The 12,402-nt window shown below is 40.8% G+C and overlaps 1 protein-coding gene across 9 annotated transcripts in view; it reads right to left on the bottom strand.

Annotated features, from left to right (window-relative positions):
- Window positions 1-12,402, bottom strand: part of LOC121910305 (vacuole membrane protein 1-like) — a 74,306-nt gene that overhangs the window by 23,692 nt on the left and 38,212 nt on the right. For all 9 annotated transcript variants that reach the window (XM_042431461.1, XM_042431463.1, XM_042431464.1 and 6 more), the window contains 2 exons: window positions 9,349-9,480; window positions 94-174 (listed from right to left, as the gene is read on the bottom strand). In XM_042431461.1, the coding sequence (XP_042287395.1) occupies window positions 94-174; window positions 9,349-9,480 (213 nt within the window). The remainder of the gene's footprint in view (window positions 1-93; window positions 175-9,348; window positions 9,481-12,402) is intronic.

The following is a 12,402-nucleotide window of genomic DNA, read 5'->3' as shown; positions in this document are numbered from 1 at the left end:
ACAGGAAATGACATAATTATTTACACTGATAACCCCATATCAGGAGTGAAAAATATTTTAGAAGAAAAAAAGATAATGTTTGATTTTACTTACAGAGGCACAGGCTAAAATGCCAAAGAATCCAACCTTCTGGATGAGTTTCTGCACTGCTACTTTTGCTCTGGTGGCAAAGTCCTGAAAAAAAACAAAAGTGGGAAAAATGTGTGATTATATTTTCATGTAACTTGTTAATGTTAAGCTGATACTGATCACACACTGTACTTTAACACAGCACACAGTGTAGAGACAACACTTTATTAAAAGGACACATCAAAAACAGTTTTTTTACTAAAAAAAAGAAAAATAATACTAATGTATCTTTCTATCTGTTGCTGTAGATTTTCTATCAGATACATATGTTTAGCTTTATACATACTGGATTATATCTGACACTTTAAAACTGTTAAAATGATTATTGGTGATCTACATCTCATATGATAAATTATTAACAATTAATTTTCTGGCAATTTTCAGATTGATACCTACATTTGTTTAGATCAAAATAAATAATTAGGCTACTGAAACATTAGTAAGAAAATTATAACATAGTTTTTTCAGTGCTTTTCTACTAATCTATTTGGAAGAGGGAGTATCACAGAGGTGTGTGAAATAAAATAAATATGTGTAACCAGCTGCAATGCTGTTTTTGAAGTGATTATTAATGACTGTTTTTAAACCAATTCAAATGCCACATTAAAACAAACAATAAATTTAGGATAACATCTTAATTTAGGATCACATTTTATATTCAAAGATCTACTTTTAGGATTTCTCCATCATCTCTGAATGTTAATGTTTCAGCTTTTTTACAAATTGTAGCCTGTGTATTCAAATTAAATCTTTCCATTTTATATCTAAAACCATACTGGTGTCCAAATGAAACGAATAATGAGTGAATAACTTGTTTTTTAATCTCTGTTTGTTTCTAAATTAGTGTAAAGAAGAGAGCAGCTGAAGCAGCAGGATTTTTTACTTCCCACAAATGTGTCCTCAACAAAATGTTTTAATCAGTTATTGCATAAGATGGCAACTGACAAACCCAATAATTAGTTTCTCAGAATTTAGATGTACAGTCATGCAGACTGTTTAGAACTTGAAAGTACATATATTGTAATACATTGTGCATCAGAAGGACTTTCACTTTGTAAATCTTAGAATGTGTGTTTCTAAACCCTCTCAAGTTTATCTGCTTAATCTAAAATGCTGTTAATCTCTAAAACCTCAAAATATTGACTCACCTGATAAAAAACATCTCAAAGGGAAAGTTCATTTATTTAAATGTTTGAATGAAAAAGTTGGGCTTTAGATTAAATAAAGTCCTGCACTTACTTCATGACCATCCTGCCAGCATAAATATCTCCAAGTTCACAGCAGAAAATACACTGATTCACTTGACACTTATTCTAAAAGACCCACAAAACTCATCTCTAAACATGTTTCTTCATTGTTGAAGAATGATAAACTGGTTTTAGCATGTCTGTATTTTTGCCTCTAGTGCCAGTTATCAATTACTTTGTCACTGGGAGTTTGAGAACAAGACAACAGACTTTGGTCATCCAGTGACTCACAAATTCTTACTTTTTCTGCTGGTCTTGCCCTATTCCTCTTGACAGCCCAACAAAAGCCTCTTTTCACAGCAATGGCACAGATCTTTCCTCAATATACCTTTTCTGGGAAGAGGAGATTTAATCTATTTGGATTTTACTTAAACTAGTTCTGGGAACACAGTAGGAATGCAAAGGAAATCCCTGATCCAGGACCTTTCATATTTTTGGATGATACATTCAATTTCTAGGTAAATTATATAAAATCATTACTTCCATACAATGCTAGATTTGTTAAATTAAAAAACTAGTTTTTCACATAGAAATTGTGGGATTCTGGATGGAAATCAACCCCCTTAAAATGATAAAAATAAAATACACTGAGGAAACTGCATTTTCAAAACATCCAGCACAAGGGTTTTTTTTATTTTCTAGGCCTTAATATGTTAATAATCTAATCTGCTGACAATAGAGAAGATGGATTTAACAGCCAAAAACTGTTACTTTCATAATCATTTAATTAATTTAACCTATCTTAATTATTATTTCTACATTTGTCTGAACTTTCATTCAAGTTTTTGCACTGTTATCATGAAAAACAATAAGAAAATTCCTTTTTTTAGCAAAGTTAATGAATCTATTGCTGTAATAAAGACTCTTGTTTTTAATGTTGGGAAGTTCTAAATATATTAAAGTTATTATATTCATGCCATATTTGATGAGGTAATTGTTTTATACAACTCTTTATTAGGTAAACCACTGTCTCTTTGGTATCTGGCTACATTTACTGCAGAATAAATGCATGCTTAATGTATCCTTACACAGGATTACGGTCAAAAATAAGATCTTTCAACACTTGAATTTAAATCTGTCTCCTGCTGTAGTGAATGTACATATTAAGAGTGTGCACTGGCTGTATGAAATTATGTAGATATGTCACATTAAAAAGCATCCCTCTCTGCCTCTCAGCTTAAACTTCAAATTCCTTTTATATTTGTGACTATTCTGGTCACAAATATAAAAGGAGACAAAGTTACTAGCTAATTAAGTAACTAATTAATAACTGTAAATACAGTTCTTTATATATGAGGACTTTTGGTCCAAAATGAGACACCTTCCATTTAAAGAAAAATACACACTGACTGCTAATACAGACACATAATTATGTTTGTATTACAGCTAACATTCAGTTTAAGACAAGAAAATTGTTTATTTTTCTGGAACCAAATTGTTTGTATTTTTAAAATATTTCCTGATGATTTTCATTTAGCAAAGTGTTTCCAAAAATGCATCCACAGCATTTTATAATGAAACTTTCAGATATTTAGTGCAGTGGTGTGTGTTTAATTATTCTAAGTCTGAAAATGACTGTTTGCTGGGTGTGAAGTAGATTTTCCCACCAAAAGCATATTTTTCTCACCTAAAAACAATACCAAATCAACTGACAAAGAAACTAAAGAAAAAAACTGTATTTGTTTTATTTGAAAAGACAAGACAATGTTGTTTTTTTTCAAAAGGTAAGGCCTCCATTTCTGAAGCATCATGTTAATTCAAAAAATGAGGTGCAGGAGGGGGCTGGCAATACATGATCATACCTAATATGGTCAACAAAACCAGTACAGTGCTGATGACATTCTTTGCGGGGTGCAACCCCGCGGTCAGGAAATTTGAGAGACATGGGAGGTCGCCTAATAAGGTGGTGGTGGGGGGAGCGAAGGGACACAGAATCTGATTGGTTCACAATTTGAATTTCTGCCTCCACTGACGTCCAATCATGAAGGTTTCCCCTTAGCCAAGCCTGTAGTTTTAATTCTAGCCTGTCCCCATGTGTGCACACATGTGCGTGCATGTATGTGTGTGTGTGCGTGTGTGGTGTGTTGCTCAGCTGGTGGGGGACAGGGAGGGAAGGAATGTGTATGGTTGGTTTACAGCTGAACCGCTGAGGACTGTGTCTGGACCAAGAACACCTGACAACCGCTGGTGTTGTAGCGCGGACGGAACCCTGCAGAACCAATCAGTGCCATGGAGACGGCCTGTGAATCCCATTCATTTTCTGACATCATGACACATGCATTGTTTACATTAGGTGCAGCAGTTGAGCTTTTGGCTCATGCAACGAGAGTGAGCATGAAAATATCACTGCAGCGTGAACAAAGGGTCCCTGAGGAGGTGAGGGGAGGGTGTTATGTGTGTGTGTGTGTGTGAACTTGTGACACTGTGATTTACTATAGTTGAACTATGTACTTGGACTCTCTCTCTATTCTGCATTTCTGGACTGGGGAAGCGTCTATCTTGGATGGCTGGGGTTCAGACATCCAGACTCTGTTGTTGGTGGCTTATGGAAAATCACCATCTTTGCCAGGCAGCTTGCCAAGGGCTGCCTGCCCCCCCCCCAACTCCCCCTCCTTCACCACCGGCCTGCAGGGCTGGGCTTAGCAGCAATTACATTTGGTAAGATCTTGTCAAGGGTGCAGCGTCATTAAAACCATGGAGGTTTTGGTTCCAGGTTTGGCTGCTCGGCACAGATGCTTCACTCAGCAGTCTGCATAGTCACCCCACATGGGGCCGACCTCTGTGGGGAACAATACTCACATTTGATCTGTTGTTTATAGGTTTGGATTTTTTTCTCCCCCATATACTTCTGACGGTCAGATTAACCAACTCCTCATTTGAATAAACAAATCATGCGTTCTTCAGAAACCACATTTTACCGGTTTTGCCTCACTTGTTACAGCTGTCATGTTCCCATGTATGTCTTTCATGAACATGTGAAGCTTTTTTTAATCAAAATGATTTAACTTTAACTTCACTATGATATCAAGTTTTTGGAATGATATGACACAAACCAACATGTAAGGAATGCAGCATGTCTGTTTTGATTTAATCACAATAAATACGCTGTAGATGAATTAATCTGAGGAAAAGCAGGGTGTTTGTCACAAGATTAGCATTCTTGGAATTATGTCGTCAGTTAAATATTAGATTAAATTCTTATTAGATACATGGCAAAAAATAACTTTTACTCTATAAGCACAGAAGAATTTGTATTAAAATGTGTGAGCATGACGCAGAGTGAACACTACCTTTAATATGATAGTTTGAATATTTGTTGTTACAGTTGCCAGGTGATGACAGTTAATAGACAAATCCACAGGGAAAAACCAGAGAGGACAGTTTTTTGAACTGCATACAGCAACCTCGACACATTAACAGGAAAAGTTCCTTTATTTAAAGCAGTGCCATGATTTTATCATAGTACATCTTGATATACTGTAGAAGTAAACTTTCAGGGTCAGTTTCAAGTATAAAGGTTTTAAAATAAGATTATATGATAGTGAGGTTTTTTTCTATTACATGATGTCTGTTTATTTCAGATTTGCTGAAAAGTTGTTCAGAGGGTTTACCACAAAAAAGTGGACTTCACAGTGAAGAAGTTGGCAAAGCAAACACTTTGTTTTCAGTAGGCTTTGGTAGTGCTGATGGGGTACAGAGTTCAAACAGAGACAAAAATCAGGCAGCGACAAGGCACTCTGCTCCATGTGGAAAATTAAAGTGTCAGACAAGGAAAAATCTATGCATAGCCTATACACAAGTCAACACCCACGCACATTTTTTCTCTCCTTCTCTCTGTTTTCCTTTTTTTTCTCAATGAAAGTCTTTCACACAGAAGACACACATCTCCAAAGCGGTCGCGAGCCCCCCGACACAAAGACAGCTAAAGTTCATCTCATTAACTCCCAACAAGCCCGCGCCCGCTCTCTCTGGCACAGGAAGTGGAGTGATTAAGGACTCCTGACGCAATCGAAGCTACAGTCCCCTTTCAAGAAAGGAGAAAAAAAAAAAAAAAGACCTACACATTCAAATCTATCCGTACACACACACACACACACACATACACACACACACACACACACACACATACACACACACACACACACACACACACACACACACACACACACTCACACACACACACAAAAAAAAATGCACCCCTGAGTCCACGTTGACAAATTCTTTAACAAGCTGTGGTTAAAGGGAAGCTGGTTTTACTCTGACTCACCCCCCTCCTTTCAAACAGTTTACTGGAAATAAAGAGGGAGGAGGAGGGAGGGGGCATTTTCAGAGAAGTCACGTGACGGGGCCGGGCAAACCACAGCACAGAGAGCCTTTGAGTGCAGTAGGCCAGGGGGGAAGGCAGGCATACGCCCAGCGCAGATGGCCCTGATTTGAGTTACAGGAGATACGATCCTGGGAGTTGGCAATCAAGAATTCACAGCCTGTTAACCCTTTCCGTGCCGGATGAAAAAAAACAAAACACAAGCCAGGAAATAACTTCATTATCAGGTTACAAGCAATCATGGACTCGGTCCATGTAGGATCTTCCGAGACGGTCCGTGTCGATACTGAGGATTCCTCTCCGGCCCGCCGAGTGCTCTCGTACTGAGCTAAAGATTTAAGAGGGGAAAAAAATCTGATGTTCATGACATCAGCGTCTGGAGCCGTTAGAAAAGGCATGACTTCATTATTCTTGAATAGCTCTGTTGAATGAATGAGAAAAAAAAAAAACCCAGAGTGCTCTGCTGCTGTGCATCACGTGCACTTGTGGCAGGAAGTTGGCACGTGCAGGCTGAGAGAAATACCACTGGGTTTAAGTCAAACTGCTGGCACCTACAAACCTCTGTGACTTGAGCGGAGGGGACGAAGACAGCATCTTAACCCAGCTCTGTTGCCACAGGGTGGAGTGTGTGTGTGTGAGAGCCTGCGTGCGTATGTGTGTGGAGGGGGATAAGGTTGGGGGGGGCAGAGGGGTGGGGGGTATGGGGGTGTGGGTCACATCCTTGACGACAAGATTTAACCACTTCCTGTCTAATACACAACGATCCAACGATTCCACAATTTCTCCAATCCAATCCCAGTGGAGCCTGTTTCTACTCTATTGATTTTCAGCTTTCTATCAAAACCTCTGACACGACTCCACAGTGGATGATTGCTTCCGTGTCCACCTTGAAAAGGTGTAAAAAGGGCAAAAGGCGGAAAAGTGCAAATCAGAGAGGTGTTGCGGGATCTCCTTGAGCGAAAAAGGGAACCCTGAGAACATCCGAGTAATGGTAAAAGCCCTGGCGAGAGAAAAAATGTTTCCGTATGTGGCAGGTCCTCGCTGGTGCAAGCAACCTGCCTCCAGATGCTGTCCAATCACACAAGCACACATAACATACATGCACCAGGCTGCCAGATATCATCAGAGAGAGAGAGAGAGAGCGCGCGAGAGAGTAATGCACAGTGGGAGACCACCAGAGTGCGTGAGAAAGAATAAGAGCATAAGAACAGAGGGACAGAAAAAGAAACAGTGTCAGCAAGAGAGAGAGAGAGAGCGAGACTAAGGCTGTGTACTGAGACAGCAGCATGCAGCGTCACTTCTAATCTGTCCTCGCACGGATGCGAGACGAACAGGCGATGCTCCTCCTGCGTCATACTGTTAGTTTGTTTGGGAAAAGACACGCAGGAGCTCCTCGGTGCTGAGATGATCATTTAGACAAAATCTTCTCTTCCCCACGCCGCCCGTTAGTCTCGCTCTTCCCATGTCTCTGCTCTTTTTCTCACAGTTTGGGTGGGAAGCGCCACTTTATCAGTAAGTCGAGTGATGTCAGAGCTCCACTCTCACACATGTGGTCTGAACGCCAGGGCTGCTGTTGGTGCCAGCCTACCCAGCTGTCCACAGCATTAGTAACAGCGGACCTTACAGCAGGTGCTGCACCCCTGTCCCTTATTAACCAGCAGCACAGATTCCTCTCGCCAATTTTTTGTAGTCACTTCCTTGAATCTGTTTCAGTATTAGAGTCTCAAAAGGTCACTTCAGTTTGTGCACTGGGAGTCGGTTAAACTGCTGATAATGAAAAACAGTGGTTGATGCAATAATTTCCCTTTGGTAGAACAGTTATTTTGCACACATACAGCACATCCACAGGGTTGAATGAATCATTCATGAGTACACTGTGCTCCTAGGGACTCGCATCCTTTAATTTTGGACATTTTATTTAAAGATCATTTATTTACTCTGCAGACAATGGGTCACCTATTGGGGGTATTAACAGTTTTCCGAGTATGTGACCCAGCCAAAGGCAAAATACCTGCCTTGACATCAGTGAGCTGTGGCCAGAAGTGGAAAAAGGTTCAGTTTTATCCAAAAGAAAGCAGGATTTTCTGCCACTAGAAAGGGAAGCAGGACTAAATTTGAAAACAAGTAGCATTACTGATATAAACGGAGTGATTTGCCTGGTTTCAAGATAACAACTCGCTACTAGAAAACTCTAACAGTTGAAAGAAGTGAAATCCTGCTGGCAGTTGTTCCAGACAAATGACTTGTATTTGTAATTAGTAGTTATTAGTAGTTAATTTTACATTGACATGCTTTTACATGACACAGGATGTTGAAGCAGAATCACATGATTTAAGGGATCTGACTGACACTGGCTGGGTTGCTATGTTAATACTTTGCCCTCTACTCTACATTCTCTGCATGTAAAGACAGACAGAGGAACAATACATCCAGGAATACAAGGTAACGACATTTTTGCTTTATGAGTCTCAGTCAAAAGAATGGACATGTTAGAATGACTTTTTCCGTTGTTTCTCATTTCTAATACATTCATAAACAATAGGCCTAATATATTGTGGGGATTTTTTTAAAATCTTGTGACCAGAAGCATACTTTTCAGGCATTTTCTTCCTTTTTGAATTACTGAATTATCAAAGAAAGCATGCAAGTACTGAATAAGTCACATCTCAGCCACAGTTGGACTGTTACTAATCCTATATGCATGCTGAAAAGTGAAATACATACTTTAAACAAAAGGAAACACACTTTGAATCACTCAGTAATCTCTTGATAACTGGGATATCCTCATAAAAAACAGGATTTATTTGTTAACAGTTGTCTATGATATTATCAGCTGCAGTTTATTTGCAAGCACAAGAGTAAGTGAGTCTGTTGTAAAGTTCAAAACCATTTATGGATGCAGTTGTTTTACTGCACTTGACCTGTCTGACTGTTAGACCCACAATGTTGGAGAGAGACGAGCATTCCTAAGGATGAAGGCTGCGTCAGGATAGACAGGTTTGATGAAAAGCCTTTTACGAAACCACATGGATGTTTCCCCTCATTCCTCCTCGTCCATTCATAATCATAAGAGTGTGGAAAAATAAATATTTACAATAAGTTGTTAGGCATTGTTGAAACATTTGCAAGGATGTTTGATAGGAGAACATTTTTTTTTTTTTTTTTTAAGCGAATTTCAAAATGAAGGGCTGGCAATGGCGGGAACATTTTACTCGAGTGCATCATTGCTGCTCTCTTAGTCACAACATTGTGAAAGCACTTGATTCCTGTTGTACCGTTGAGACACTGAGGTGGGGCTTGCTCAGTGGTCAACACACAAACACACACACGGTACAATGTGGTTCACTTTAGGGAGGTTGAAATGGCTGATTTAGAAAAATACCAGAACTGAAAATAAATTAATGCCAAGAACAAAGCAATTAGGAATGAAATGGTGCAAGTGCAACGGGGTGATAAAGAACAAGCGCACAAGTGCAAAAGAGCAGAGAGGTGAGAATGAAGTGAAGCTGACAGAGGTGAAAGTTAAAGCTTTATAAAAAATTAGCATGGTGGGGGTTGGGTGGTGGGGTGGGGGGGGGTGTTAGATGACAGAGGGTGATGAAAATGACGGACGAGGGGCTGAAGATGATGCAGGGAACAGTGTGTCACCTGTGCAGACTGGGTCTGGTCCAGAATCTCCTCAAACCTCTGGTAGTCCTCGTCATCTGGGTCTGCACCGGACAGCCGCGCCGCCCGGGCCATGAAGTAGGGAGGAAGCTCTCCTATGGCTGTACCTGCACCCTGCTCATGCAGAAACACACACATACATACACACACACACACACACACACACAGATTGTGCTGCTCAGCTGTTTGTGTTTATAGTACTCCCTGATGTGATGTGCTGCCGTATATTGTTTTGGCAACACAGGCTTCTGAATTCAAAATTACTTTAAGAAAGAGAGATATGTTAGTTCTTATGTACAGTGCAGGCTGACTACTTGTATCACCATTATTCAGTTTTTTTTTCTTTTTTGTACTATTAAGCTAACATTCATGACAGTAAACTAACCATGTTTAATGACTGTTTCCTTGCTTTTTAGTATAATTCTAAACTTGGTTTTATTGTTTTAAATGGTATTTTGGTTGTAAAAACGCTACATTTGTCTTACTGTGATGCTAATTATTATAACAAGCATGTTACCATGGTTGCTGGGGGGTTAATGGAGCAAAAATATCAATATCCACTATCCAAAGGAGCTTGCACGGCTTGACGTCTGGGATTGTGCGATCAGAGCGCTTAATGGGAATAAAACGGAAAAGATTTACGAGAACGAAAATCCCACAGATTATTAAACGATCATGGATACATAAAACACAGGCCCAGGGAAGGTGAAAAACCAGATGCCACCTCTAAACAGCATATCAACACAGTGCACCGCTCACTGCTCTGTTCAAATCTACTTTGGACATGTGGAATGCACTGTTTCTGGAAAATTTAAGATGTGCTAAAAAGCCCAGGGGGGTCTAAAGGAACCAAGATATCGATATTTAACAGCCAAAAGGAGCTTGTAGCTATAAAGCGGTGGAGCCTGTGTGATTGAGGGGGGCTTAACAGGAAGAAAGCGGAAGTGATTTGAGGGAAATAAATCCTCAGCACTTGGGTTGGTTCACCAAGTTCATACCGCCAAAACATGAGAACGGGGAGGAGTGGGGGGGAGTAAGGGGTGAGGGGGTGAGGGCTACAGACTTAATTAACACAATGAAAACAGCCGCCAAGAAATGCAGTGTTTTTGGAGTTGCTCACAGCTCATTACTTTAATGTTTCCAGGCACAGGGGAAGAGTAGGGGTGCGAGGGGTATGAGAGAAGATGCTAAGGATACATTTAGTGTAAGTTACAATTACAGATGGCATTTGGAAGATTTCAAGCCCAGACACATCCTTAACATCCTAATATGCAAAGCAGTGAATAAACGAAGCTTCTGCTCTGAAATGCAGTTGTCTAGGTGGAACACACGCAAAATCACAGCTTGAATCTCTCTCCCAGAAGAACATAACTAGCTAATCACAGCCACATTACTTGCATGTAGTGGGATGGCTTAGCCAGAAGATGATTAGTGGGTAGTTAGCAACCATGGCAGCGACAACAAGCCCAAACAATCATTCTCAGGAGGCGGTGCTATCCCAAAACCTGGCAGACTGAATCTTTAATCTGGACACCCTGTTCTCTTGTTAACACTGCAGTCTTTGATGAAATCTGCCAGTTTTTTCTCATAATGGAGACGTGCCTTAATCTCCCTGGCAGCTGCTCCATTCAATAGCTCTGCCTCTGTTTGTGAGTGTGCGTGCGCCTGTGTGTGTGTGTGTTTGTGTGTGTGTGAGTGTTGGTGTGGCAGAGGGGGAGGGGGGGGGGGGGGGAAATATGTCCACCTGCACAGTGGTGGTGTTTGAAGTGGAGCACTTAAGGGAGCTGCGTTAGTGGACAGAGAGGCTTTAAGAGGGGACAGAAAAGGACAAAGAGAGAGGAGGGAGAAAGGAGAGAGTGAGAGAAGAAGAGGTGGTGGTAGTGGTGGTGGTGGGGAGGGGAGGGGGATGTCTCATCACCAGTGTATCCAGAAGGTGGGAGGCTGGCAGAGGGGGGGGGGTATTGGTGTGGGTGCTTTGAAACCGTGGGCGCAACAGGTGTCTCCAACTGTAGAGCTGACAAGCCTCGGTGGAGGCCGCGCCAGGCTGGGGTTACAGGGGTGTGGTGGTAAGTGGGTGGTGGTGGTGAATCCAAGGGGACTGGGTGGCACACACACACACACACACACACACACACACACACACACACACACACACACACACACAGACTCCTATGTCACATCTTCAGAGTGTGGTGCTGCTTGCTGGTGTGGCTACAGTTTGGCTCAGACTCCAGTTTGAAGCCATGCTGCTGTAATAAATCAAAATACAGACACTGATTTTATGTGCAGGATCAGTGTGTCTGCGCACACGCACGCACACACAGCGCATGAGATGCAGATATATTTGGAAGACAAGGTCTTATTATATGAAGTGAAAGGTGTGAAAAATCTTTTAATATCAGGATAAGCAGCTAGTTTAAACTTTCACCATGGCTATTGTATTTGTGCATGTGTATATGTGCATAGTTAATGTATCACAAACAATAAGGAAGCCTGAAGGCCAATTACAGTAGAAATCAGGTGGTTAAAAACCTGACAGGTTCCTGTAAAGCCACTGGTAGTAAAGAAGTAGCTGGGGTGTATTTCCCCCTCACCTCAGCCCTTACCACATTATTCAGAACAGGGAAACAGATAATAAAGAATGATATACTCATATCATGTTTCAGTGACCAAGTTCTCTTTTCTCAACGTTTGGCAGTTCTGACATTCTCAGTAATGCTTGTAAAATGGAAGAGAAACTGAGATGGAAAAAATAAATAAACAGATGACAAAAGTGGACATGAAAAGTCACAAAGAAGGTGATAATGGAGTGTTACTTTAAGATATCTGTAGCATGTTTCCGTGCTTGTGCTTTTATGTGTCTCTTACGTGTGTGTGTGTGTGTGTGTGTAATAGTAGCGTAGAACATCGTCAGTGGTTTCATGGTAACTCTGAGACATGTGTGAGTCAGTGATAAGCCGCCAGCGTGCTGGTCTAAGCGTAACTAGACACCCAGGTAGAAGGCTGCTCTTTATCTTTTATCGCTTCATTATTTTA

Source organism: Thunnus maccoyii, chromosome 13 (genome assembly GCF_910596095.1).
Source record: "Thunnus maccoyii chromosome 13, fThuMac1.1, whole genome shotgun sequence".
Classification (NCBI taxonomy): domain Eukaryota; kingdom Metazoa; phylum Chordata; class Actinopteri; order Scombriformes; family Scombridae; genus Thunnus; species Thunnus maccoyii.
Note: the sequence above shows the minus strand (reverse complement) of the source record. Positions and strands in the feature narration are given on the sequence as shown.